The 27,216-nt window shown below is 39.2% G+C and overlaps 1 protein-coding gene across 1 annotated transcript; it reads right to left on the reverse strand.

Annotated features, from left to right (window-relative positions):
* Nucleotides 1–80: 80 nt before the first annotated feature.
* TES (testin LIM domain protein) lies at nucleotides 81–27,216 on the reverse strand. The gene is made up of 7 exons (XM_061467675.1): nucleotides 27,192–27,216; nucleotides 16,152–16,237; nucleotides 8,373–8,625; nucleotides 6,968–7,303; nucleotides 3,457–3,672; nucleotides 2,744–2,902; nucleotides 81–1,522 (listed from the first exon to the last, which is right to left on the reverse strand). Exons 2-7 carry the CDS (start codon nucleotides 16,235–16,237, stop codon nucleotides 1,331–1,333), a joined length of 1,242 nt encoding a protein of 413 aa, XP_061323659.1. The 5' UTR covers nucleotides 27,192–27,216; the 3' UTR covers nucleotides 81–1,330.

The following is a 27,216-nucleotide window of genomic DNA, read 5'->3' on the forward strand; positions in this document are numbered from 1 at the left end:
GCTAGAGAAGTCTGGAAGCATTTCTCCTCCTCATTACCACCCCTAAAGGAGATTCAACAAGAACAGAATTAGTAGACAACTCAAGTGAACACCACTAATTTTTATTTGTGTTACAATACAGCCACCATAAAACTTAAGAGCTGAACATAAAACTTGCATAGATTTTTTAAAATTTCATTTTTTTTCCTCTTTAGGCCAAAGACTCTCCATTCACTGTTTGGCACAAAGCTAACAAGTTTCACCCTAGATCTGTAACTCTTAAAGAGAACCACACATTTGGCTTATCTAGTAAACAAATCTAATACACAGCTGTGATTTTTTCCACTCAAGTTCTGGACGTCTTCTTTGAAAGACTCATTTTGCTTTGGTTAAGAACTAAGAACTTACAAATCAAAAGCTTAAGTACGATCCTTTTGCAGAATTACATTCTTGGAAATACATATGTTATTGTGAGCCATGTCCCTCTGACAGAAGGCACAATTTACAAGAACAACATTCATTCAAAAAAACCAAATCAGAATCCAGTTCTGAAAGGATAAGGGTGACACACACTAACATTGGTGGATTTTATTGCCTATTTTTTTTTAAATCTGGGCAAGACCTCCTCCTATATTTTCTCTCCTTCTGCCCAGTATCTGTAAAGTGACACCAATATTTGTAAAATAAGAACTTTTCAATGAACAGTTATAAGAGAAACATGTATCAGCAGTTTTCTGCTGGTACAGAGTTACTTTACAAACTAGGTGTGACAGTGGTTACCATCCCTCAGAACTAATGTGTCAACAAGCAAACAATTGCAGGGAACTTTTTTTTTAAGCTACATTCTCCCTGCATACTTGAAGTCTAGTAAGCAAAACTGTATGAGGTTGTAAAGCTGATCATTTTGTCTAAAGTGCTTGATGAAAGCAGGGAAACTATGAAAATGATAAATTAGTGAAACCAAAAGTGGAAGAGTTACTTTTATAATACAAGAAAAATTGGAGCATTTTCACGTTTTCTTCTTCCATTAGACAAGATAAAGCAAAAAGATCCTTCACGGTGAAGAGCTCCCTTAAAGTGTGTATAGTTCATAGCATTTTTTTTCTTACATTTCTGGGATACAAAGTCATTTGACATAAGAGTCAGGAACAATATTCCAAAAAAGAAAGTATTATTATGTTTAAGAAATTAAGATTACATAGCAAGTTTTAGTCATTCAAAAAGAAAAATCTTTGGGAAAATGCTATTAAACACTTTCAATAACTTTAAATGCCCTGATACTATATATTTTACAGTAGAAATACAAAAGCCTTTGGAACGCAGCAATGCTCGATTCTATGCATGTCTTCTCTTATGACATCATCTTTTTCTTACATTCCACAGAGCAAAAGACCATCCCCTCCACTGGCATGAACTTCTGGCCAATTAGGCACTTGCTGCAACAGGAACACAAGAAGCATTCTTGCGTAGCATGCCAGTTGAAGTTGTTGTATGTCACACGCTGAACTTCTGGATCTATAGCATTATGACAGCCTTGGCAGATCTGTTCAGGAAAAAAATACCTAAATGAAGCATACACATGCTCTTTAGAGTCCCATAAAAGCTGGAATTCTTAAGTGGTTTTGGAGAAGAGAGGCAGGTGTTAAAAGAAGCCTTTGAACTAAGTATTTCAATTTTCTTTTATTGTTAAAGCAGAGTTTCTGATCAGAATGCATCTAAGGATATAAAGAAAAAATAAAATGCACACAAGAAGTTAGTTGCTTCTGGGACTAAACATGAACAGTTATATCATGGTTATGATTTCCCAGTGCCCAAATAATGATAAAAACTTGTCATGCCACAGATTTCCATATATTAACCCATACATTTGAAGAGATAACAAATCTTCCTGTGCACTGGCAGCTGTAAAGCAATGACAAAAAAAGGTTCCTAGAAAGTCTTAGATATAATTAATTTTAAAATCTGGTTGTCAAAAATTATCATTTAGATCTCAATGTTTTAAAAGGAGGTTAATTTTTAAGTTAATGTTTTAAGAGAAAAAAAAAAGCCTCTCCAAAAGATAAATCCTCATACCTACCTTAGAAAATCATTAACTGACAGCTAGAGGTAATAGATTATCCCTCCATTAAGTATATAAACAGTCTAGATGCATATTATACTGAACTCCCAACTAATAGGTAGTTAATTGGTAGATATGAATGGACCATCATCTCAGAATTCTTCCCATAACTAGGAATCAAGAGCTGCCATCCTTACCCAAACTTCTAGCTTGACCCTGAGAGTCACACTCCTTTATAACTCAGACAGTTCTAAGAACAAAGAAACAAAGTACCTAGGTTGCAGTTGCCACTATGGGCTTCCAGCAAACCAGCTGAAGTTGAATCCCACTGGTCACAATGAACTACGATCGAAAGAAACTGAATGTTTAGCAGCATTACTCACCTTCACCTACTTCACTCCTCCCATTACAAAATCCTGCTTCACCGCTAGAGAAGTTCAAGGTACTTTCAGAACAGCCTCCCCCTCACCCACCCTGCCAGTGGCTTTTGTTCAAGTTTATGAATTGACAACACTTGTCTGCTTTTAAGGTTTTTGTTTGTTTTCTTTTCTTCCAAAGGGGAAAAAGATGATTGGCTTGAGCCTAAATTTGCATTCAATTTACATTCTTCAGATACTCCCACACTGGGGGCAAGTAAAAGTTTCAAGCTCCATAGATGTACATTCCTATTCCTTCACAGCACCAACATGTCTGTACAGATCTTACCGCAGCATGGTTTTTCACATAGCAGGGCTTGCAGACTGGCTTGTCATTCACCATTACGTAGATTTCCCCAGCCAAAACGCAATCACAATCAAAACAGCAGAAGTGTTTCAGATGCCAGTTCTGACCTTCTGCTTGTGTATATTCATTGCTGAATATTAGCTATGAGGAAGATATAAACAAGTATTAATGCATGCATTTGAATGGTATTCCTTTAATAAAGCTACTCTCGGGATGTTTCATAATTTCCAGGGAACTCCTGGAAATTCCACCATCTCAAATTATTTCAATAACAAAACCAAAAGCATTCACTTGTTTGACAGTTTCCCAAAAGGCTGTGTTTCATTTACTGAGAGCCAAGAGATGCCAAAGACACCAGGCAGCCTGTTCTGTGTATGCTGTACACGGTGTAATTTGGTAAAATGCTCCCCCTAGTGCCCTTTATGAGGCAAAAACTGCATAACAGAGCACAGAAGAATTTGCACTTACATATTACCTTCTATGTCACTTTGGGCCACATAAAATCTGCATGAAAGCCAAAATAAACTGGGTCTTCCTGAATGTGGCATGTCTATATCAGTTTCAGTTCCTTGCAGGTACAATCGGCTAAAACTGGTAAAGGCACATGATCTCCGTACACTGAAATATTTTACTAGAAATCATAGTTCTCAGGGGAGCAAACATATGCTAAAACAAAGGACTAGGATATTTCCTACCTCATCACATCCAGCACAGCGAGGTTTTTCACTATCACAATAATGTCTTCCGCAGTACAGATTACCATTCTTCCAGAAATAAATCATGTCTACTAGAAGTTCACTGCAGGTGCAACAGACAAAACAAGCTGGGTGCCACAATTTGTCATATCCAGCACGTTCTGCGTAGACAGCTGGGTCACCTTCTTTCATGATCAGTTTGCAGCGATAGCAGGACTGGAAAGAAATTTTGAAGAGATACAATTACAGCAGTTATATATTACAAGCATGTTTAATAATTCCACCTTCCCAGGCTGAAATTGATGAATTTAGCCCCCCGATCAGATGGTAGTGTGGCATGATGCCACATTACAGGTTTGTCTAAGCAATACAAGATGACACACATTTTATTGACACAGCACTAGTGCTTCTCAAATGGATTACTGTAGTTCCCCAAACTCATGTTTCTGCAAGTACAGTTCATTTCTAAAAAAAGCCCAGGCAATTAAAATTCATGTTATGTGCTATAAGCCTTACAGACTCAAGAGCAAGGAGAGAATAATAAGGAGTCTCCAAAGGTAACCAACTAGATTATGACTAGAACACATGACAAGAGAACAGCTGGGCGTAAGAAGATCAAAACGTAACTGCATCACTGGCGAGACAAAAAGTACTGTGAGTATTGCAAACTCATTCTGTGTAAAGCTGTGTTCTAGGGATGCTAGTCACTCATGGCTGTTATCCAACAGTCTGCGAGTAACGATCTTGGGATGGGAACAGCGAGTAGGGAAAAGAGACTATAAAAGTTCATGAACACAGCTACAATACAAATAGTTCCAAAAAGTCCACAGTAAATCTTCTGCCCTACTCCTGCTTACAGAGAGGGTCCTGTCATCAAGTCAAATAACACAGGTGAAAAAAAAATTCTTTACAGTTTAATCACCAATTTGGTATCTCCTGAACTCCAGTTGGTCTGTGGGCTCAGTTGAACATCCTGGGAAGGTTCTCTCTATGATTCACATCACTTCAAGCCCAGCATAAACAGCTGTTTTAATTGCGTGCATACGTAGAAAAAAAAAACACCAAAAACCAAAACCAAAAACCACACCACAAAACCAAAAACATATAAAGGTTCTCAGCTGAGAAGGGTATTGATCAGATCCCCACACTCGTTTCAGACAAGCACTTTCGAAATATACACACAAAGACATCAAAAGGGGAGGAAGAACATCTTGGAACAAGATGAAAGGGGAACTAATGAAAGGGAAAATGAAAATATATATGTACATAAAGCTTTTTGTTTCTCTTTGTAACTTCAACCTCACACTCCACGAGGAGTTGGCTGGGAGGCTTAGTAGTTGTACAGACCCAGATGAGGGCAAGTTGATTCATTTACTTACCATTTGCAATACCCTCAGCCTTGGTGGATAAAAGGTGTATAAAGAGCTTTGCTTCTTTATAAGAAGCAACTATGCTGAATGTAAATTTGTTATTCAGCTTTCAGTCATGGTGAAATAGGTTTGTGTTTGTTTTAAACACAGCAGCAATTATTGCTAGTGGAGACCTGGTTGTTTGTGGTGGGGGGTTGTTTGTTTTTAAAAATAGGTTTAAAAGAATAGCAATCTATTCCTATAGCAAAAAATATTTTTTTTCAAGAGATCGTTTATCACAGCTACAGGAATACATGTTTCAGACTCAGTCTAAAAGGCAATGTACAAGAAAATCTGGAGAACAAAGATGCAGAACTAATGGATAGAAAAAAGTGTAGACAAGAATGGCAATTATTCTGCAAGATATTTAAGAGCTTTTCTCCATATTGGTTTATTTTGAACTGTTTAAAAAAAAAAGTTGAGATAATGCTACAGCACATAGCTGAGACTAAGTCACATTGCAGAAATCAAACAAAATTCTTTAACATACCTAAATCCTGATTTTGCCCAACATAAACTCAAAGCTAACAACAGATAAACTCAGATGTTCACTTGCACTATTAAACACTTCTAAGCCTCCAATTCATCACAGTGATGAGATATGCCTGGCCTAAAAAGTAGGACGTATACTCAAGTGCTTGAATAAGAAAAGTCTGGAAGTGATAAATAGGTGTAACTTAGAAGTGAAGCACATTTTGAAATGATTACTCAAGAGGACAGAATGCCTCCTGCTCTTGACTTGAGGTAGTCCAAGACAGCTGGTCAGCAGGGTACAGTGCAAGGAATTTCTGTAGGACTTTCTAAAGGAGGTAAATGAAGAATTGCTGTGGTGAAACTAAGTGATCCAGCAAGAGAGACTGCATTAAGATAAAATGACAGCAACATAATCAAGCCGGGATAAAGTAACTATTTAGTATCTTAGAATCTCCATGACAAGGTAGCAGCAAAGCCAGAGTAACTAATTTTAGAAAGTAACTACTGATAACCAAATGGCACAGCATATCACTGATTGAGGTAAATAAGCATGTTCAAAGCTAAAACTTAAAAGTGCATTTTATATTCCCATATGAATTACACCAGAATACACTGTGTCATAAAAAAAAACCAAAACAACAAACCCCCAAAACTCACACACCACCAAAAAAGAAAGGTACCAAAAACCAGCACTCCACAGCCTCCAATAACAATGGATACCCTATTCTACAACCATGTTAACAAGCAAATTTTTATCTCAGTCTAAAACTTCTACATTCATTTTCTGAGTAACCTGGAGACAAATAATTTTTCATATGTATAATAGCAACATTCCTGGAAATCAAGTTATAGGAGCTTTTGCCACTCTAAATTGAAGGTCTACCTTCACTAAACTAATATAATGTCACTTCAGTAATCCTACATCTATTTTCTATTTGTAATTGGTAGCTGAGACATGCACTACAGAAGTTAGCAAGTTATGCCAGAAATGCTTTAAGGCTATAGTTTTAGAAATATCAATGAAGACTGGATAATTTTACATATCTTATTTTTTGTTTAGCTATTACAAGGCAGAAATCAGATGCCAAAGACAAACATAGATAAGAATATAAAGTGAATATGAAAAAGCAGCTAGTTGAAACAGATGTATGGCTTGGCTTGTTGGACATGGAAAGGTGTTACTTTATATTACTTCTTAGTTTTGTTTAAGTTTAAACGATTTGTCAAGTGGGTAATTTTGGTGCTCTTCCAAGTAAGAGGAGAAAACAAGCTTCTAAAATTAAACTAAACTTTTTAAGAGGAGGAAAGCATAGCCATTAGTCTGTAAGACTAACTAAGTTTCTTGATTATTATTCTGCAAAAAACACCCTGCTATACTACATCTCCAAGCACGCATGTTTTTGCGACAAAGATGAAAAGGTCATCTAGGAAGTTATTTTCTGCAATATACTAAATACAGTTAAAGACCAGGATTCTCTGCAGGCATTCAAGATTTCCAGTTCCTTCTTTCCCTCCCCAGATTTTCCATATTCTAAATTCACAAACAAGTTAATTAGACTTAAATGACCAGGAAAAGCACTGTGATAGTAGTATACCTTCTTGTTTTATCTTTCCTATTTTATACTTACATACTGAGATGTCTTCTGATCTGGGGACTTCTCCTCCATTGCTCCTACAGCAGCTGAGGTACCTCTGTCACCATTGTTCAAATTGCTCTTGTCAGCAGCTCTTGTTTCCACCTCACCAGGAAGCTTAACATCTCCTACACCGAGTGCCTCATTTTTGTATTTCTTCACAAACTGTTCCATCTGTTTAACTTCACTGGGGGAGAGCTCATGGCATTTTGAAGGATCCTGATCATGAGCAGGCAGCTGCTTAGCCAACTGCTTCTTCCTGTACTGCGCGCCTTCTGAGCCAGCAACAGGCTGCTTCTCCTTTGGTAGCATCTGCATATACTGTCTAGCCTGAACCAGAAGGAATTAGATATTAAGATGCCACTTCAACTACATACCCATCCTTTTAGGCAAACATGTGACTAAAATCTCTACTGTTGTTAGCGACAGTCAAATTTGTCAAAAACAAGGTTCTTTCCATAAACATTAAGCTCCTGAAACACAGTAGATGAAGATAAAATACAGCAGATGCATTAACTGGCTTCTTCCCAGAGTAAGAGGCTTTCTTTTAAGCATTTTACAACATGAAGAACAGAGCTATTACTTCTCAGAATAAATAGCATTTACACAGCACCTTGCCTCTTCAAAGAGGCAATCTAAAGCTACCAATCATGAGGGTAGCTTTAAAAAAAGTGGAGCTGAAATAGTCTGCCTGGGGCACACAGCCCATTGAAGAAATAATTTTACTTAAATAAAGAAAAAAGCTCAGTTTTAGTAAAGCAAGGACAAGACAACATTCAGTTACCACTTTGAATTTTAAAGTAACCATTGATTTAGATGAACAAAGTTTGGTTAATTCACTGAAAAATGATATTTTGAGGCGTAGGTCAGAGATAATGTAATTCCAGCATGGAACACACAAAACTGTAGTACAGTAAAATAGCAATCAAAGTTTGAAAAGTGAAGCAAAATCCTCAGAAGGCTATCTACCATCTCATCTACTTCAGCTGAAAACATACTGGAAGACAGTTGATCTCTTAGATGTCAGCACTGATCTTGCTCTTACCATATACAGTAAAAGCTATACGCAAGACCGAGTGTTTCCCTTTGCTTTAAACAATGACATAAATTGTTGTGCAGTTAGTTTGTTGGGTGGTGTGTTCCTCCTCCCCCCCTTCCCCTTGTTTCTTCTTTTAAGCCCAAACTCCATGCAAATTTTTCAACTTTACTAAAACAAACAAACAAAAGCCCCAAACAAACAGGTTAGAGAAACTGGGCTCTAGGGGCTTAATAGATAACACTTAATCCTATCTGCAAGGAAGACAATTACAAATGGCAAACTTATCCTTCCAGTAGGCTCTACTTCTTTTTATCTCCCATCAACTCCTGCCTTGAATATGAAGTAGTGACTCTGACTTACAAGAGTCTGATTCTGAACAGGAGGAGCCCACTCGTAAGTCACAGTATTGATGGATATGTTCTTCTTGGCTGGCACTGGGTTAGTCAGTATCATTACATTGCGTTTGTACATGGGAATGCCATCGCTCTTCAGCTTTGCAATAAGGGTCGTGTACTTTGTATCTTCAAAGAGTTTCCCCACTTTCCGATCTTCCTCGTTGCTCGTGAGGACATCATGCTCTTCCTGGCCACATTTGCAGTTGCGGCATATTTTCCTGAAATTTATGGAAACAGCAACAAGGTTACAGTCTCAGCTGAAAATTACATCTGACCCCGGCTGCAGGTGTAGTAAACATCACTGGGAATCCAAAGCCTTGTCTTCAATGCTTTCATTAGAGAACATACAAGTTACTCTGCAATGTGTCAAACACATCTTCAAGATACTCCTTATTTCTCCTGATCTATTATTTACATCTTTGTTCACAGGGACTGCAATCAGATATTTATCAGTCAGCTATGCTAATGCATTTTGAACATGATGCTATACCATTCCTTCAGTTATATCTCAGTACTGATCACACATGTACATGTCTGTTATCACCTGCCTACCAGATTTAGTATGGTTAGTCACCCATGAGTTAACTTAAATGGGTCAATATGACACCACCTCCCCCAGCAATCACTTATTTGGACTTTTTTTTTCTTTCAGATTCTCTTTATATGCTCAGTTACACACACTTATTTTCTTCATATTCACTGTATGCATGATAATTGGTTACCACAGGGTTGCTATCAAGTAGAAACAAATATTTCCTAGAAAGGAAAAAAAATACATACAGCCATATATATAGTGCAATTGCACCAAGATCTATTCAAAGTCAGCATTTAATAAAGAAGATGAAAAAAATGGAAGGCTTATCTGGACAAAGCCTTTCAAACAGCTCTGAACCAAGTCAGAGCTCCTCTGGCACACACTGTAGAAGGAATTCTCACAGATAATATCCTTAAAAGGTAGAAGGCTTTACTTACTTAGATATAAATGGTATTCTTCATATACAACACATTTGAACTCATTTGAATAAAGGATATTAGATGGCAATTTATTACCTTAAGCATAATTTAACAATTCACATATAATAAACAGAAAGTTGGATTAGACAAGCTAGTTTACTATTTCTTAATGGCTTCCCCAGAACTTCAGTTCAAAGCAGTCAAACACAGTACATGCAAATTAGTGAACCTGGATATAACTGAAGGTTGTTATTATAGCCTAACAAAACAGATCAACCTTCAGGATCTCTAGAGTTTGAAGAGGAATGAATAATATTTTATCCCATTATTTATCCTTCACACAAGAAATAACAAACCTACCTATAAACTGCTTCTCAACCCCGCTTGCCAAAGCCCATTGAACTCTAACATTGTTCTACCTCTTGCTTTCTAAAGCCTTGAAGGCAAAACACATACCTTAAGACACCTAACGAGTACATGACAAATAGAAGCTGTGACTATACCAGGCAAATTAAGTGATGGTAAAGGAAGAACAGAGAACCTGCACATACCTGACCATGAAATCAGTACACAGCCAGCCCCAAAGATAAACTGGTATACATATGTAGTGTGCACACTGTGGGATACTATCATTTCAGTGTGTGTGATGGATGCTGCTCTGGTCATGTGATTATACAGGTTACTATAACTTATGGTTGCTAAGTTATGAAGCCAACCCCAAACAAAAACAGCTAACTCTGCTATAGATATAAGCCACTCTACAATAACAAACAAAATAAGAACGTTAGGCAGAACAGACTCTGCTTTGCGACACACGAACCTAAAGAGCTCAGTAACTGAAGCGTGTGCTGCCTGACAGCTTGCATGACTTCCAACTCATTTCCGCGACAGGAAAGACATAGAATTTCAAAGCTCATACTGGATCTGGATACTCAGTAAACACCAAGCACTCTGCAATCTCACAGTTTACCAAAACATTCAATCATGAGCTAACATTGCCCCTTAAGCCTAAATGCTGCACTATGCATCTCAAGCTATTACAACATCAAATTTTGCTAAATCTTCAACATTAGTCTAGATGAATCCTTTACCTAGCTAATACTTAAGAGACTATTTAATACGGTAATAAATCAATTTATACTCACTCTGCTTACCTTTTAAGGTACACATAGGATTATACCTTGTTAACAGCTCTCCATGATGTCTTCTTTGAGATTTAAAATGAGGCAACAGAAACAGACTTTATTTTTGCAGGTTTAGTTCATTATTATATCACAGTCATCACGCAGTTCTATGATGACTATCATGCAGCTACATGCCTCATAGCACACATGCATCTTGAATTCTAACAGTTCATTTGAGCAATAACTTACTAGATATTTTCATCATTTTTTTCAGTTTAATTTTTTAGCAATAGTATTGTCTCTTGACAGGATGTAATCTAATAATATGGGTCAACAAGCTCAGGTAAACTGCTCAGACTCATGCAAGCAAAGTATAGTCGCTGTCCAGAACTGCTCTGCTTGCAAACCAGTTCTCAGTATGCACAATTCATGTTGTGGTCAAGAGCAGCATGACAGCTTGTGCAGCTCTCCTCACCCTGTACAGAATCCAACTGCATTGAAGCAGCATTGACAGCCTGCTAAGACTAGACTACCCACGATAAGCTGTGCTGGAATTCTTTCCAAGACTTTCACACGTGCTGGAAAAGCCACAAGGCACCTTGGTTTTGCTTATGCTACATCATGAAATGGCTTATCTATTTTCTACTAGTATTCTCTCCAAATGCAGAGCAGCTTTGAGATCCCTTTTCTGTTTCCAACTAGGAAAACACTCTGATGCACTTGCTTTTATCATCCTCAGTCTCACTGAAGGCTTAACATTTTTCACTAATTTCAGTGGCTGTGAGAGATTTTTTTTGTTGCCCTGATTAACAGATAAACACATAGCTGCAACAGAGTACAAGCATACAATTTGTCCTCAGGTCCTTCCTGGGTCCCACTGTGAAAGCTGGCATGGAACTACTGTTCTTTATAATTGCATTGAAAAGAATGAGATATCGCTACTCTCCCCCCACTCCAAACTTACTTAAATAAGAATTTGAGTGTGTACATTTCAGTTTGATGTTATCTCCTTGCTCTTTCATGATTTGCCTACATAGACCTTGCAAGAAGCTGTTACAGGGACCATGTTACAAAACTGCAAGTGTCGTGGCCCTGGCATTGGAGGTTGTGGATCATTAAATCTCCAAATGCAGGAGAAAAAAAATCCAGAAATAATGTGCAGAAAGCTGAGTCACCACTGGTGTCAGCGTATCTCAGTAACAATTCGCTAAGCTGTTGTCCTTTCCACTGCTCCCCCCCAAGGCTCCCCTGGATCTCAGCCACATGAAGATGTCTGTACCTTGCTAACAGCCAAAAAATGTTTCCTGTCCTGATTTACAATCCCTTTTCCTGACTAATTTCCAACCCTAAAACATACCCACTTGATATTTAAACACACACAACTCTTCCTACATAGTACCTTTTGCAATTTAGTCATATGTTCTTCCACTAAGCTTCCACATCAGAGTCTTGTTCATTAGTCATTGTCCTTTCTGCTGAAGGGATATGGCCAATTACTTCTGCTTAGAATAGATCAGCTCACCATTTCTTTGACTGCAATACAGCTATCTTACTGAAGTGACCCTGTCTCATTACCTCACATTTACACTTCACAAGTCTGTCTGATAACTTATGCTTGAAACACTCTACATGTGCCAGGAGCATCAGTTGCTATTACTCACACACACACATATATACACACATCTGTGTGTATATAAACACAAGTATATGTATGGACGGAACTATCTCCTTTGGCTCTATCAAGAAGACAGGCAGTGAGAATTTATTCTTCTCTCCATCTGCATTGTCAAAAAGATTTTCCCTTCACTTGAGGACATTCAGCAAGACACCTACTGAAAGAGGTATTAGAGACCCTGCTTCTGTGTTTAGAGCTCTCAGGACTTCAGCAGGGGAGAGAAATTTTCCTCCAGTCAAATCTGATCAATTAGGCAATTTTTTTCCCATTGAAAACATGGAAGATAAGGAGGAAGCTTCAAAATTTGTGGAATTAAAAGTTGCATATCACAGAATTAGTAGACTGTACTTTGCTTCCAGGCCTTGGGTGGGTAGAAAAAGGAAGAAGGTAAACTGGTTCTACTTTCTCTTCCAGGTTGGTAAATTCCTTTGTCTTGGACATCTACTGAAAACAGGTATCAAAGACTTCAAGTTCCTTCTCCAAAACGTCAACTACTACTCTTGCTTTTTTACATTTTGTTCTATGGAGAGGAAAATTAATTTGGATCATGACCCTTCCTACTCTGGCTTTGCAGTGGCTCCTAGTGACAGGAGGTGGCAGCTGTAAGCAAAGAGAAGCCCTCAACAAATCCCTGGTAAGTCCTGAGGCTTTTGTCTCACACAGAAAGACTAACCTCTTTATATGATTCCTTCTATTACTTTTTCTTTCTATTCATACAGCTATGGTAATTGCAAATACTTTGAACTGTGCCTCGGTACTTGCCTGTCAGTTGTATTATTAGAAAATACTAAAGCCAACTTCAAACTCTCCCTGCCTGGAGGTTGTATTTGTGCAGAGAAGCCAGATGCTGATAAATCATTCCCAAGCCCAAGATTCTTGCCTCCAGAAGCTTTTTAATATCTTGGCACCCACATCAGAGAATTATTGCTTTCCAGTATATGCATGACAAAGATAAATCAGAATCTTTCCTCCTGCTTTTAGCAGCTTTTGACTCCTGCCCCACACCTCCCTCTAGTGGGAAACACGTATCCAAAGAACAAACATGTATTGGAGGAACAGACTGTTACAGCCAGCCTGCCTTGCTAATTCTAGGCTATCAAGCAGTCTGAAAGGAGATAAGGCAGGTAATCACTCAGCAGCTGCTACTGTAGACCGCAGCTGTTGCTGTATTCATTTTGTGTTCAGCTCGCAACACTGCAGCTTTCAGAGCTTCAAAATTTAGGAATAAATTTTGCTAAGGGCCTTGTTTACCACCATTTCTATCCTAGCCTAAATTAACAGTTCTGCACCTATATAACCATTCCACACACTGTGCCAAGAATCATAGCACGAAGTGCTTAAAGCATACTTGTTGGCCCAGAAGAGGTATTTTCCAAACACTCCCAGTATAAAGAACAGTGCAGCAACTCCATGTAAAACCCTGCTACTAAATAGGTATGCTTGATTTTCTTTCCCCACGTGCATTTTCCAGTCTAACTCTCCAAAGGCAGAACTGAAGCTCCTTCCTACGGAAATAAACAAATAACATCTTAGCTCTTTGAGGTACAGTAGAGTTGCTACGTATCAAACCAAGAATCATGTGACCTGCTGAAGCTCCTTAGCTCCCGCCAGGAGAGGGCAGTGTCACCTTCAAGACCACAGCCTGCAAACACAACTGCTGCCTCGCTGTACTGCGTCCACCTGAATTTGTGGCTGAAACTGCATTGATGGCACTTGCTATTACTGAGCACTTCTGGCACAGTGTCAAGGCTGCCTCTTTTTTTGATGCTGGCACTGCTTCAGCAAGTAAACTGGGGGTGGTCAAGAAGCTGGGACAGGGCACAGCTGGCTCAACTCGGCCAGAGGGGTACTCCGCATTATCTGATGTCATGCTCTAGCAATAATACAGGGGTAGAGGATGAAGGGCAGGGTTTCTCATTTCCAGATTAGACAGTGCATGAAGACTGGCCAGTCATCGATCTGCTGGTGGGAGGTCGTGAATTATTGCCTTTGCATCACTTGCTCCCTATCCTTCCTATAGAACCGACTTCATTTTGATCCGTGAGTTTTCTCATTTTTGTTCTTCCTTTCCTCTCCTCCACCATGCTTTGAGGGGACAGGGAACAAACAGCTTTGTGGGTGCCTGGCTGCCGGCTGGGGTCAACTCACCAGTTAATCTTCCCCATAATGTACAATAGTTTCTCTAACTACAATCTCTCTTTCAACACTTACCTTTCACAGATTAGCAATAGTGAAATTGATGACTCAACTTTAACTGATTTTGATAATTCAGGGTTTAAAGACAACACCCTGCCCACTTGTACTATAGTTTGCTTCTAATTAAAATAGAGTTTCAAATTTAAGGCTAATGACTTAGTAAACAGATGGGATCCACCCCTTCAAGTTGTAGATTCTCCAAAATCTCTCTATCAAGCAAAGCACATTAATACATATTTGCTTTTAAAATGGTTTATACAAAACAGATTTCAGACTTCAGATTCACACCCTTACTCTCCCCAGAAGCAGCTCTGCTAGAGAAGCAGCTGTTTTCTAACCCATTCTTGAACTGCCTCAATGGCTAACTTTTCAACGGTTTCTGAGGTATGTGCCACATTTACTAATACAAATACTATTTACTCCTGTGCTCTTTTAATTCCATTTTACTGAAATACCTACACACATTAACTGTGTTGTTTTTTTTTACTAGTACCTCTACATGAGTCCCCTCAGTGACTGAATGCATACTGAAAAAGAATCTTTCCATAAATTAATGAGTCCTTTTATCTTTAGATGATCATGCTTCTAAAGTGTGTTAGCACTTCTTGCCTCATGCTGTTATTTGTAAGCTGTTTCTGTACCTCCATATTACAGATACATAACCAAGAAGCTATACCCTTATCAACTTACAGAAGACTTTGCTGTAGACTGTTTGCCTGTTTATTTTCTAAACTGAGTCACAGATGCAGTCAAATACTTGGGCTAAGATGTAAAATCTCCTAGGTATGGTCCTGCACCTGTTGCCAGTAGAATGTGAAAACTACCATAAAAAAAACCCACAAAACCCCGTAAATAAAACCCTACTGCAGATACAGTTATGACTGTACCTAAATAGCACTGGTGAAATAGAATCATTTTCATTGCTAGCACATGCTAGAGTATTAACAATCATTTATTTATTCTTATGTCCTCTTCCAAGCTGTTCCCTATGAGAGGAATTCTTTCTTTTTTAAAAAAAAAGAATGGGAATCCACTAAGCTGCATCTTAAAGCACACCTTCAGTATACATCTTACAGTATACATCTTATACATCTTAAAGTATAATCAGTGAACAGGGCTAGCTAGCTGTATGTATTACTGTATAACATATATACATCTTGTTTTACTAAAACAAGGAAGGTCTTAATAGAATACAAAGTTTCTACAGAAGTAATGACATAGAACAAACACAGCAGAGTATTTAGTCCCACTATTACCAACTGGTGTTGGTTTAGGAACAGTGCATCGTCCAAGGGCAAGTACTATCCAACTTACTTGAATTATGACGCCTCTTCACCCCATCTCCCCAAGTCATTCGCAGAGGTGTACAAAGTTTCAACACAGATAAGAATTTTGCCCAGAATCTCAGATCAAAACTTACTTATTTCATCAGGAGCTCAGAATGCATTTTATTACTGAAATAAAGCACACTTCTTCCCTGTCAGCTCTCTTACTGTAAGGACAGAGATGTTTTAACAAACCTACTTCAACTGTTTATTAAGCTAAAGCAAATGCTTCAGCAGAAGCACTACCATTAATTTCAGCGCAGATGAAATGTATGCTCCCGAGTGATTACATACTTAAACACTCTTATAATGCAGCTGAGAAGCCCTGGCCCTGAACCTAGACACAGCTTTAAAGCATCTGAACAGATTAATTGAGAGAGAGAACAAGAGCAGTTACTTACACATTTGCATAGATGTGCCAAGATCTGTAGTGCTGAGTCAAAGCTTAGGAGACATCTGGTGTCACTTACCTCCAGAAATGAAGCTCAAATCCTTCACACTTGTCCTTGCATTTTAAGCAGGGGGCACCAAATCCTTGCTCATGGCCCAAGCCCATCTGTGTACAGAGCAAGATGACTACAGTCAGCTTCAAGAAATACGCTTCAGGAATGATCTTACTGCTGTCTTTATAATCTACAGTCCACAACCAAGTAAAAGATTAAGCATTTGGCTATCATGGTAGAACAATATTTTGGGGTCCACTCACCTTTCTGTTGTACCCACATAAGTGACAGTGTTTGCACAAGCCTGTTGATAGGGTTGAACTAGCAAGCCAAAAGTTAGCACTAGCCAAAACCAAGTATTCTTTCAGTGACTTGTCGTCCCAGCCTGGCTTGATCTGCAAGCTTCACACAAGGGAAGCAGCAGATTCTTTGCAGTCCTTCTTTAGGTCTGTGGCTGTGAAAACACAGCAAGCCAGGCCATAATACCTCAAGTCAAAGCACATTTAATCCAGCTGTCAGGACAAAGTGATTTGTAGTATATGACTTGGCAGAACACAGAAGATCCAGATGTAAACAGATCCCACATTTATATGCACTAACCTGGCCATCTGATAGGAATAAAGAAAACATCTAAGTGATTAGTCTAATATTCCAGGGTATATTTGAGACTACTTTGATAGTGATTGAGAGCAGAACATACCCTTTACAACTATGTTTCAGCTGCACTAATACCAGCTTACTTTCTAAGGAGAAAGAGAAACAGCACAGTTAGCAAAAGCAATGACCATAAAGGATTTTCAAAGGGTTTCACTGTGAAAAGATTAAAAGGACAGATGACAAATTCATAATGCAGAGGAAATATGAGAGAATATTAAAATCAGCACAGAGTAAAGGCCAGGTATCCACACAATGTATCAACACATCAGCAAATTTAACTAATAACCGCTGGAAATTGAAGGTGAAAAATAGACCCCAAACACCGTAACTTATGCACTAAATTTACAGTTATATGAATATGCTCTTTAAACCTTTGGGAAATGTTGCTCTTAAATCAGATGGATGAATAACCATGGAACTGTGGCCATGGTTGGATATGCAGGCACATGCCCAACATGCAGAGGGGAACCCGCACCCAGTGCTCCAGCAGCGTGAGGAGCACACCCAGTTAGCCCAGAAGGGTAGGCACAGTGGGAAGGGTGGTCATCGCAAAGGAGACAGCTCACCTGCAGTTTATTTTTTACCATGAATGGAAAGTGAACTAGAACTGACTAATCTTAGTTCTGGCAACACTAATACAATGCCAGGGTTAAGTAGATGTGGTGAGAGTTTTATTATTAAGAACTTTGCAATTTACTCTGAGAAGTCATACTACTATTGTTGTATATACAAGGCTATAAACAGCTCAGCCTTCACCGTGGTTTTGTCCAAACTGAAGGAAAAGATTATTCACAAGCCACCTGCTCAACACAGAACACGCAAGATGCAGAGAAGACTATGCTTAAAGGTATTTTACAGTTTGAAGGATCATTGCCTCCACAGTCATTAGACATCCCCGAGGAAATTACAAAAAATTTCCTTTAGATTACAGTCAGTTCAGGGAGAAGAGGTATTTTGGCAGTTACTAAGATTCTGCTTGCATCTGCAGGGATGGACGGAGGGACATTAAATTATTTCTTCCCTTCTTATCTAGAAGGGATACAATCCTGCTGTGATCATGGCCATACCTTTGTGAGCCTAAGGGCTTAAAAGAAGTTCATATGCTATAGGTGCTAACCTGAAGCCAGACCAGTAGGCATCTAAAATAAACATAATTTTAAAGATTCAGTTCTCTTTCATAAATTACATTTTTGTTTATATTGGATACATAAAGCTAGTGGGTTAATAGATATTCATCTCCATTGAAGACAGGCATTTACAGGGGTCTTCTCATCAAGAGCCTCGCCATACACACACTGTACATCAGAAGAAAACAGAGCACTCTTGAGGAAGGGTTGGCCAGGATGTTCTCTAAAGAGGAAAAGGAAGCTAAACCAAACACAAAACAATCACCTATTTTTGTTTGGCTGGTTTTTAAGTTCATCCTCGCTAAAAAGCTCTTAAACTAAAAATGTGTTTGCACTGCCATAAAAAAAAACAAAAACAAACTAACCAGCCTGATGTGAAACAGAAATGAGATGACCTTTCTATATGCAAGGTCTGGTTTGACCTTTGGACCTTTTTCTGGAAAAGGTTTAGCTCAAAACTAAAGGGCACATCGAGAAACAAATTAGATGCGATTCCAGATGGCTGCACAGCCCCTGCCTTTGTTCTGACAGAAAACTATATGGTTGCTTCCCAAAAATACAGATAAAAGTAACAACAGCACACTCTGCGCTTCCGGGTTCTACTCTATCTGAAGGTCAGTGCACATCAAATATTCCTATATGTGCCTGTAATGGCACCTCCTTCAGTGATAAGGAAGTATCAGCCTCAGAAGTGACTATTTCTTCTTCAGCAGCCAATTCTGCTGTAATCAGGGAAATTCAGAATGCCTAAAACTACAACGCGCTTCATTGCTGCTGCCTACATCTATTCCCCATACCTTCTGGCCAACTCCATGCTGGAGCACCCAGAGATGCAGAGCAGGCTGAGGACACACTTGAGCAGGATTGCATGCCTTAGGACAGGAGGGAATTCAGCTTTCCCCATAAATGGAATTATGGGAGAAATGGCACAGATAGGTCAGCTGAAATACTGCCAGAAGAAGGTCCCTGCCTGTCTACTGCCATTAATTTTCATTTTACAGCAAAACCTTTCCAAAGCCATCTGATATTACTAACATAAGCAATACAGATCTAAATAGTTTGAGTGCAGAAGATGATATAAATATGACTGAAATCATCCATTCCATGCTCCTTTCAAAATTAAATAGACCTCAAGGGCAAAGTATTTCAAATTGTTACAGGTAAGTGAGAATTTGTGAAAGACTGACCTGTTTCAGTTCAGACTGGAATCCAGTGTCAGTAGGTGAATGTCTTTGCATTACGGAACCATGCATAGAGGCTTGCTGTCACCTTAAAAACCCAAATGGTCCCATGCAAGTTTCTAATGCCTTGCTCAGGAGAGGCACAGCAGTTGCGATGAAATTGTTTAAACCTGGCTTATTATAAAGGCTTACTTTTAAGTTTATTGAACATGATAAAGAATGAAAGTTCAACGACACTAATTTAAACCTACAGTTGAAGTCCTACTTCATTGCAATTTTGAATACAAATACTGAAATTAGTATTGTCTATAAATACATCAGACTTCAGAGACCATCAGACAATAAAATATCTCCCCACATGGAGTGCTAAGAATAAAAAAATATCATGGATGTCAGTTTAGTCTGCAGGCTGATACAAATGCAACTATATTTTGTCAGCTACAGTTTCTCTTACATGGTAAAACATGATAAAACAGACAAATTTCTCCCTGTGTAGAACAAACAGTACCACGGTTCACAGGGCTGGTAGGAAAAAACCTGACGTGATGAATGGAGGATTAGTTCTTTTAATAGTTAAGAAAGTGTAATGGCACAGAAGTCAAGAATATTGTTGACAGTTATAAGAAAAACAAAGATAAGCCCTAAGATATCTTGGATGAATTAAAGCATAAGACAAAGCAGTAGTTTTTAAAGCTTGTCTGTACTTGCTTTTATAGTATAGATTATTTTAATTTGAAAGAGTGCTCTGGAGGTCATCCAATTGCCCACAAAGAGCAAGTGCAGTGAAACCTTATCTATCCAGGGCCCTGTCCAGATGCAGGTACAACAGCCTATTACAATGCTGCCAAGAAAATCCGTATGTTTAAGCAGAATTTCCTCACACGGCAACTTCTGTCCACTGTCTCTCGGTATTATCACTGTGCGGTGACTGAAGTCCAGTTCTGTCTTTTCTATTCTCTCACACTAAGCAGCTAGGCACTAACAATATAGAGAGTATCCTGACAGAGTTCCACCAAAAGTCTTAATAGTTACCATTTAAAAGTCATCAGGCCAAGCACAAATAAAGCTAGCTGCTCTGACCTTCCTGCCCCCTTGCAAAGGAGCTCCTGGCATGCAGCAGTAAGAAGGTAAGAGGGCTCTGTTAGAAAATGCAGAAGCTCCATTTGGCATTTCCAGGTCTGCCTCCCACCAGATTTCTTTCACCACCTCAGTCCCACCAAATAGGGGGACTAACTCAGGTCTTGGGTGCCTTTTCTTCCTGCCCATGGTGGGAATCTTGTAGCACCGCACAGGCAAGCTGTATTAATCTTTCATGATGCCACAGACAGCAAGGCACAATACCATTACCTAGCCTCGGCAGAAGATCAGAAGTTTTTCCACTGTTTGAGACACCTCCAGAATTTGAAAAGTTGTGGCTATACGGTAAGAAGGCTGTCATTAGTGGGCAGTGATAATTAATAGTGAGCCCCAGAACAGACTTAAATCCTCTTCACAGTTCTTTTTTGTAGATCTTTCTCTCCTGTGCCCTTGAGTGCTCCAAGAGCAGATTTGAAGAGACTAAAGTTATTCTTGGATTTAACAAAATCCCAGGAATCTTCTGGTTTCAGAATTACTTAATTATTGATCTGTTTCAATGTTTGAAGATTCTCAACAAGTGATATTTTTTCCCCATTCCGAATGTAAACTTGAGAAAAGCACCTATACAGCACAACAGAACAGATTTCTAGCATATCCTAATGTACTTCAGGAGCTTCCAAAGAAGTGAAGGTAACGCCAATTATGGAAAAAAAAAAAAGGAACAGGTTAGAACAAGGCACATTAGAAAACTCATGTGTTACACATGCTTTATTACCAAGACCTGATCTTGTATCACTATATCTGTACCAGGTACGTTTATATCTGGACAACGCTTACTTCTATAGACACTTTATGAGAAGACAGGAAAAGTTTCATCTGTAGTGAAGATCAATATCCCACAAACCACTCTATGTTTTTGTTTAGCATGTCTATTAAAACTGATGGCAAGTCTGTCCTAGCTTTTTTTAAATATGCATTTCAATTTAGGGAAAAGGTTGACTGGAATTACGATGTAGAAGTTTGGATAAGGAAGAAAAGGATGCCAAAAAGGAGTTGCATCCAAGAAAAATATTTGAGAGATGATCCAGGCAGGATAGGCAGAAGAATAAATCAAGGAGCTTCAGCAGTGTATGATAGCACACAAGTACTTAGAATTTATTTTATTGTGATGTCTTAAACTAAATATCAAACAGCTTAGAATATAAATATTTAAGACGCTGCTACACAGTCCACTGTCAAAACACCAACAGCTATTAAAGATATATCAGCTGGATAGAAAACAAGTGGTGTTTATTCACAAAGTTCAGTCTTGCACTAGCCAAGTTTGAATGCAGCTGACACCCACTATAAAACTGTCTATAAAACTAATAAGCACTACCCATCACCCAATGCTGCAGAGGCATTTTCACGATACCTGCCATATTTTGTTTTGACATCTGTGCTCTTGCCCAGTTTTATCTTTCAATATGTTTTCAGAAGCAGACCTGGAAATCTACACACTCTCTTTATTAGTACCTTAAGACATGCATGAAAGTGCATGGGGTATTTTAGCCAATTCTTTCAGAAGCCGCAGTTAGACAACCTCAGATTGAAAGCAAGGCACAATGGAAGGGTTAGGCAGACTTAAAAAACAAACAAATCAACAACAGCCCAGAAACACATGGAATTATCTGATGTAATCTGGAACTGTCATGACAGAAGCCTCCTTGCTTCCTTGACTTGTTCACTTGACCAAGTCTAAAACTAGATAAGAGGTGTGACAAGCTTACATCTTCACAGCCTTACTCTTCCTACAGGCCTCACTGACTCTGCACTTCAGCAGAACGTATATATCGGGTGAGGCTTGTTTGGTTTTTTGGTTTTACATACACACCCTTCATAAAGCATATACATACACACACAGATCTTATACACATGTTATAGATCTATGTAAACCAAACATGCATACCTAACTAGATTGTAAAATAAAATATATACTGTACTGTATTTCAAAATTGTAGCATCTACCCCATTATACCTGTACGCTTGCTAGGAAGAAGCCTTTAATTTGCAGGACATGCATATACTTTCATGAGGTAAAAAAAAAAAAAGTTTTGAAGCAACTTTTAGCAATAAAATTTCACTCACAATGCTCAATATTATTATTTTACTTAGAGGAAAGGGAAAACGTTTCTTTTTTTTTCCAGGAATACTTGCAGAATAAAATCTTTGTGGCTTTAGTGACAGAATACTCCAAGTTAAGCTAATTTTCCATCTCATTGTTTAATACTTGGCTTATAATTACGCCATATCAAAGAAGGTTTCACCTGAACTTAGAAGTTATTCAAAGAGTTTCCTGGCCTGCTATTCAGGCATTCCGTGATATTTTATGGTCAAACACCTGGGGAGTACTTTTTCCACAGTAAAAAAACCCCACATGACAAAAAAAAAAAACCCACAGAACCAAAGGATCCCCAAAACCGTGAAAATTAAAATTAATTTAGCGTTGCTGTCTTTGCCAAGCTGATATCCAGGCACGTCAGCAGGGGTGCACATTCAGCTTGGTGCTCCAGAAGAACTTTTTTTTTTTAAGAGGCATTTAAGAGGAAAAAAACCAAAAAAATATCCCACCACAACATATGCAGGAAGCAATTACTCAGTTTCTTTGTTAACAAAACTGAAGTAGCTCCTCTTATCACCACACTTGTCTTTATTCTTCTCTGCAAAACTCACCTATGAATACAATTGCATTTCTTTGATCTTACTATACATAAAGGGGGGGGGAAGCTCTACTATTGTGGGTTTCCATAGCAGCAACACCAAAACAAACAGTGACCTCAACAGGAAGCACAGGCCAGCAGATAGTAAAAATCATGGTTTGCAACACATGAAAAGTTGACTTTGCACCTATATGTACTATATTCATTATTTATTTACCAAAGAGCATTACAGAGCATTAAGTTGACTTAGCTATGTCTAGAGCACTGGTGTTTGGTTGCCACCCTAACAGATCAAGCCAAGTCAAACCATAGGAAAAGAACCATGTAGACATGCCATACTGGAGAAGTTGCACCACTTCTTCCCCAGATCCTCTGCCCAACTCCACTGCAGTCAAAGTTCCTTTCATAAAGCAAGTATTGTACTGTGAAAGCTTATATATAACACACTCAGTGCCAGATTCTTTTATTCCCCCTAGTGAAGCATGAGACCATGCTGCCAGCAGGACTGTGGAGCAGGACTGTGACCTACTGATTCATTTCACCAAGTTCACAGGGGTGACAGACAGGGCAGGAATCCAGACTAGCAGGACTTTGTTCTAACAGACTCTTCAACAAAAAGCATTAAATCTTCACTTTCCCTATACCCTCAAAGCAAGGTTTGAGAACACAGTGTATATTGTATTTGGGAGAAACAGTGGTCTGTTTGTTGCTCAAGTACTTTTCAAGCTGGAGCTGCTGTTTTCAGGCTTCAGCTCTGTCATGTCTTTTTATATACAAAGATATCTTCATGATCCTGAAATGCAAATTCAATTCCTCTTGGAAAAAAAAAAAAAAAGGAGAAAACTGCATGGTCTTAAAATAAACTTCCCATCCCCTTTAAAGGGAAATTTTAACAGACATTAAAGTATGAGACTTAGTATTCACATAGTAGCTAAAAAGACTGCCTTGCAACTATGTTTTCCCACACTATTCCCTAGCTAGGTGTTTGCCCGTCCTTTTATACCTCTTCGAAGGATGGTAACCTGAACACAAAAAGGTTACACATTATTCCACATACATGCATACATTCTGCATATAATCTCAGTGCTGAAAACTCATTCAGAAGTTTATGCTGCAGACTGTGGTTGTCCAGAACCCAGGATTCAGACCAAAAGACATCTGGCTATACAGTAGACTTGCTTCTTCCAACCACTTCTGAAGATGGCAGGATGAGTTTCATGACTGTCCTGGGTTCAGCAGTAGCAGTCATTTTTCTTCTTCTTAGTAGCTAGTGCAGTGCTGTGTTTTTTACTTAAGCCTGAGAACAATGCTAATAACCACAACGTTGTCATGGGCTTAAACCACAACAATGACACAAAAGAAACCAAACAGAAGTTATGTCAAAAGTATGAGCTGCATTAACTGTGTCTCCACTTAAAGGGTATGTTGCATAGGACTGCTACTTTTCTCTCACAAGACAGAAAATAGATAAGCTGTTCGGTGCTGAAAGGATGGGCTAGAAACTGTGGCAGGTGGGGCAGTAGTTCTTCCTGCTGAAGGGCAGGTAGGTTGGTTGAGTCTTAGTTGACTTGTACTGGAGGGGAAGCAATCCCCGTCAGATGTACTGTGCGAGAATTGTTAAGTTTGGGAGAAAAACTACAAACCTGAGCCATTTCAGAAGTGCATTTTCTCCTCATAGAAACCCAGACAGATAGATACAAATGTACAATTCACGTATACATGCATGGTTTTTTTGCCAACACAGTACCAGCTCCTTGAAAACCAACAGCAGCTTTCCAAAGAGACAATGCAGAAACTCACAATTGAAGAATGGACTCATGGGCTACTGACAACTGGAGGAATCTTAGAAATGCCACATAGGAAACTTTATCCCTTAAGTTTTCTAGAATCAGAAAAGAATCCATTATATTACCCTGCACAGTCATACATTAGCAGTTCTGGGCAGGGGAAAAAAAAAATTCCTACAGTATTAGCTGATCATATAACCCTCCACACCACACACTGCTCCACTGGACATTCATTTACCCCTGCTCTGCTGAGCACGAGGGTTACCACTTCTAAACTCAGACTTTGAGGTCAGTAGAGCATGGTAAATGCAACGTATCTGGGGACTGTGTCAATTCCCTCTTTCTCCTGCCCCGTGTTCCTGGGACTTCCTACCCAAAAGGCACGTTAGCCACTCACTAGTCACTAACATCTACCTCCATGTGCCAGACCGTAAATAGGTGCAAATTACTACAAAATAATAAGCAAATATAAAGGTAACAAGCAGATTTTGTAAAAGGACTTGTTATCTCAGCCCAGCTGCAAAACAAAGATAAGGGTGAGAACCACAGCATGTTGTTAAGTAACTCATTACTGCTGATGGACTAAAAAGTCTGACATGGACATCTCCACCTTAAGACAAGTTTCTCTTAAAGGCCAAGTAGATTACTAGTTTTGATGAACCGACTGGAAACTTCTCAGAATTTTCTTCCACCCTTCAAGAAAGAGGGAGTTGGGAAAAAAAAAAAAAAAAAAGAGAGATGTTAAAGGAAACAAGCTGGTTAAGAACAGAAATTAAAGGACAGAAACAGAAGACATGCAGCTATTGCAGATTTGAATCATAGCATAGTTAGGGTTGGAAAGGACCTTAAGATCATCTAGTTCCAACCTCTATGCCATGGGCAGGGACACCTCACACTAAACCATGTTACCCAAGGCTCTGTCCAACCTGGCCTTGAACACCGCCAGGGATGGAGCATTCACAACTTCCCTGGGCAACCCATTCCAGTGCCTCCAGTGCCCATCCCAGTCCAACCCATTCCAGTAAAGAATTTCTTCATTCATTCCAGGGTGCAAAATTTGAAGAAGTTTTTATGAAGTAAATATCAGGAGTCAAAAAAGGAAAGGATTTAATACTGAACACACTCTCTCCTTCTGGAATTTAACAAACATTCAGTGAACAAGCTCCATGACACCATAAAATTTAAGTTCTAAATTATGCTTAGAAAATACAAACAAATAATTGAAAACCTTGTTTTTATTACATGCCAGCAGTCATGCAAGGGAAACAACCCTGTGCACACAACCACCTTCTAAAAACAGTGATAATACTTAGCTACATCCGTCAGACACACACTGATGGCCTAATGTTGACTGGGGAATAAGAAAGTTAGTTTCTCTAAATCAGGACCCTCATTGAGATAATCTTATGTGGTGACATTACTTGGGGAAAGTTACAACTCAGAGCTAACCTGCTTCACTAGGATTGAGGCCTGACTTAACAGGTAGCCTTCCACACTTTACAAATGAGTCAGTTCCCATGTACGAGTCAGTTTCTAGCCTGCAAGTCAGAAAAGCACACAGGTATAGAGGAGCGCAAATGCATACTTTAAAACAACTTAATACCCTTAAACATAACAATTCAGGAATACAAACCACGCATGTCCATACAATATGCATTTCAAATTACTAGTTTCTATACACCAATAAGTGTTATGTACACATTTAACCCATGTTCACATACAAAATTCCTTCTGCCTTTATTAAACAGTGCCATAACAGATACAACAAAGAGGCTCTTGCTAAAAGAAGTCATCACTCAAGTGCTACATTTAATTTGCAAAAGAACTAGAAGATTTAGAGATGTTCCCACTTGAAGTCGGTTTTACATATGAAATTTTAAATGGTGAATTTTGGAAGGAGAGTTAATACAGTCGGATTACCTATAACTTCCTATTACTTATCCTTCACTTCTTGCCAGTTTGACTCCAAACTAGTCAATATGAACATGAAAAAGGAAAACGAGCCCTAAATTTCAGTCTCAGGAAAGTAATCCCCACAAATGCTGACAACACATTTGTAATGAGCCAATCTCATGAAAAATCACAGATTAACCCTCAGCATATCCACAGACATTTTGGCAGCAGGCAACTTCGGTTTCACGCACGCCGAAATACACAGAGCATATACCTGAATACAACTATTAGACCTCAGGGGGGTTGAGGGAGGAATTCGTGCTTTTACGTGCATGACAAGGCAGGGATAGGTACCCGCTTGGCTACTTGCGGAACAACTGCGGCGTCTCAATTAAGGCGAGGAGCGGGGAGACGCCTTTTGTTCCGTTTGAGGGTAAGGCACCGGAGATCGTTTCGGTCGTAGCTCCCCAGCCCCGCACCGACCCCCTACCCTTGAGATGGGGCGACGGAACAGCGGGGAGGGGCGCACCGCTCCGCGCTGAGGTGGTACGAGGGGGACACAGACGTGAGCCAGCGGAGCGCCGCTCCCCGCAGAGGGAGTGCCGGCCGGCGCGGCAGGTAACTCTGCGGGCAGCTCCCTCCTTACCTTTTTCACCTTGCTCTCCAGGTCC

The sequence above is a fragment of the Pezoporus flaviventris genome, unplaced genomic scaffold (genome assembly GCF_033815535.1).
Source record: "Pezoporus flaviventris isolate CSIRO_AGI_PZ_B2104156 unplaced genomic scaffold, CSIRO_AGI_Pfla_v1 ptg000045l, whole genome shotgun sequence".
Classification (NCBI taxonomy): Eukaryota; Metazoa; Chordata; class Aves; order Psittaciformes; family Psittacidae; genus Pezoporus; species Pezoporus flaviventris.

Coding starts and splice junctions, on each gene's coding strand:
- TES (XM_061467675.1), bottom strand. CDS start 16,237: ATGGGCTTGGGCCATGAGCAAGGATTTGGTGCCCCCTGCTTAAAATGC. Junction 3,673..6,967: donor ATCAGAAGACATCTCAGTAT/GTAAGTATAAAA, acceptor ATTTCTTTCCAG/TCCTGCTATCGCTGCAAACT. Junction 2,903..3,456: donor GCTGTGCTGGATGTGATGAG/GTAGGAAATATC, acceptor TCTTCCTCATAG/CTAATATTCAGCAATGAATA.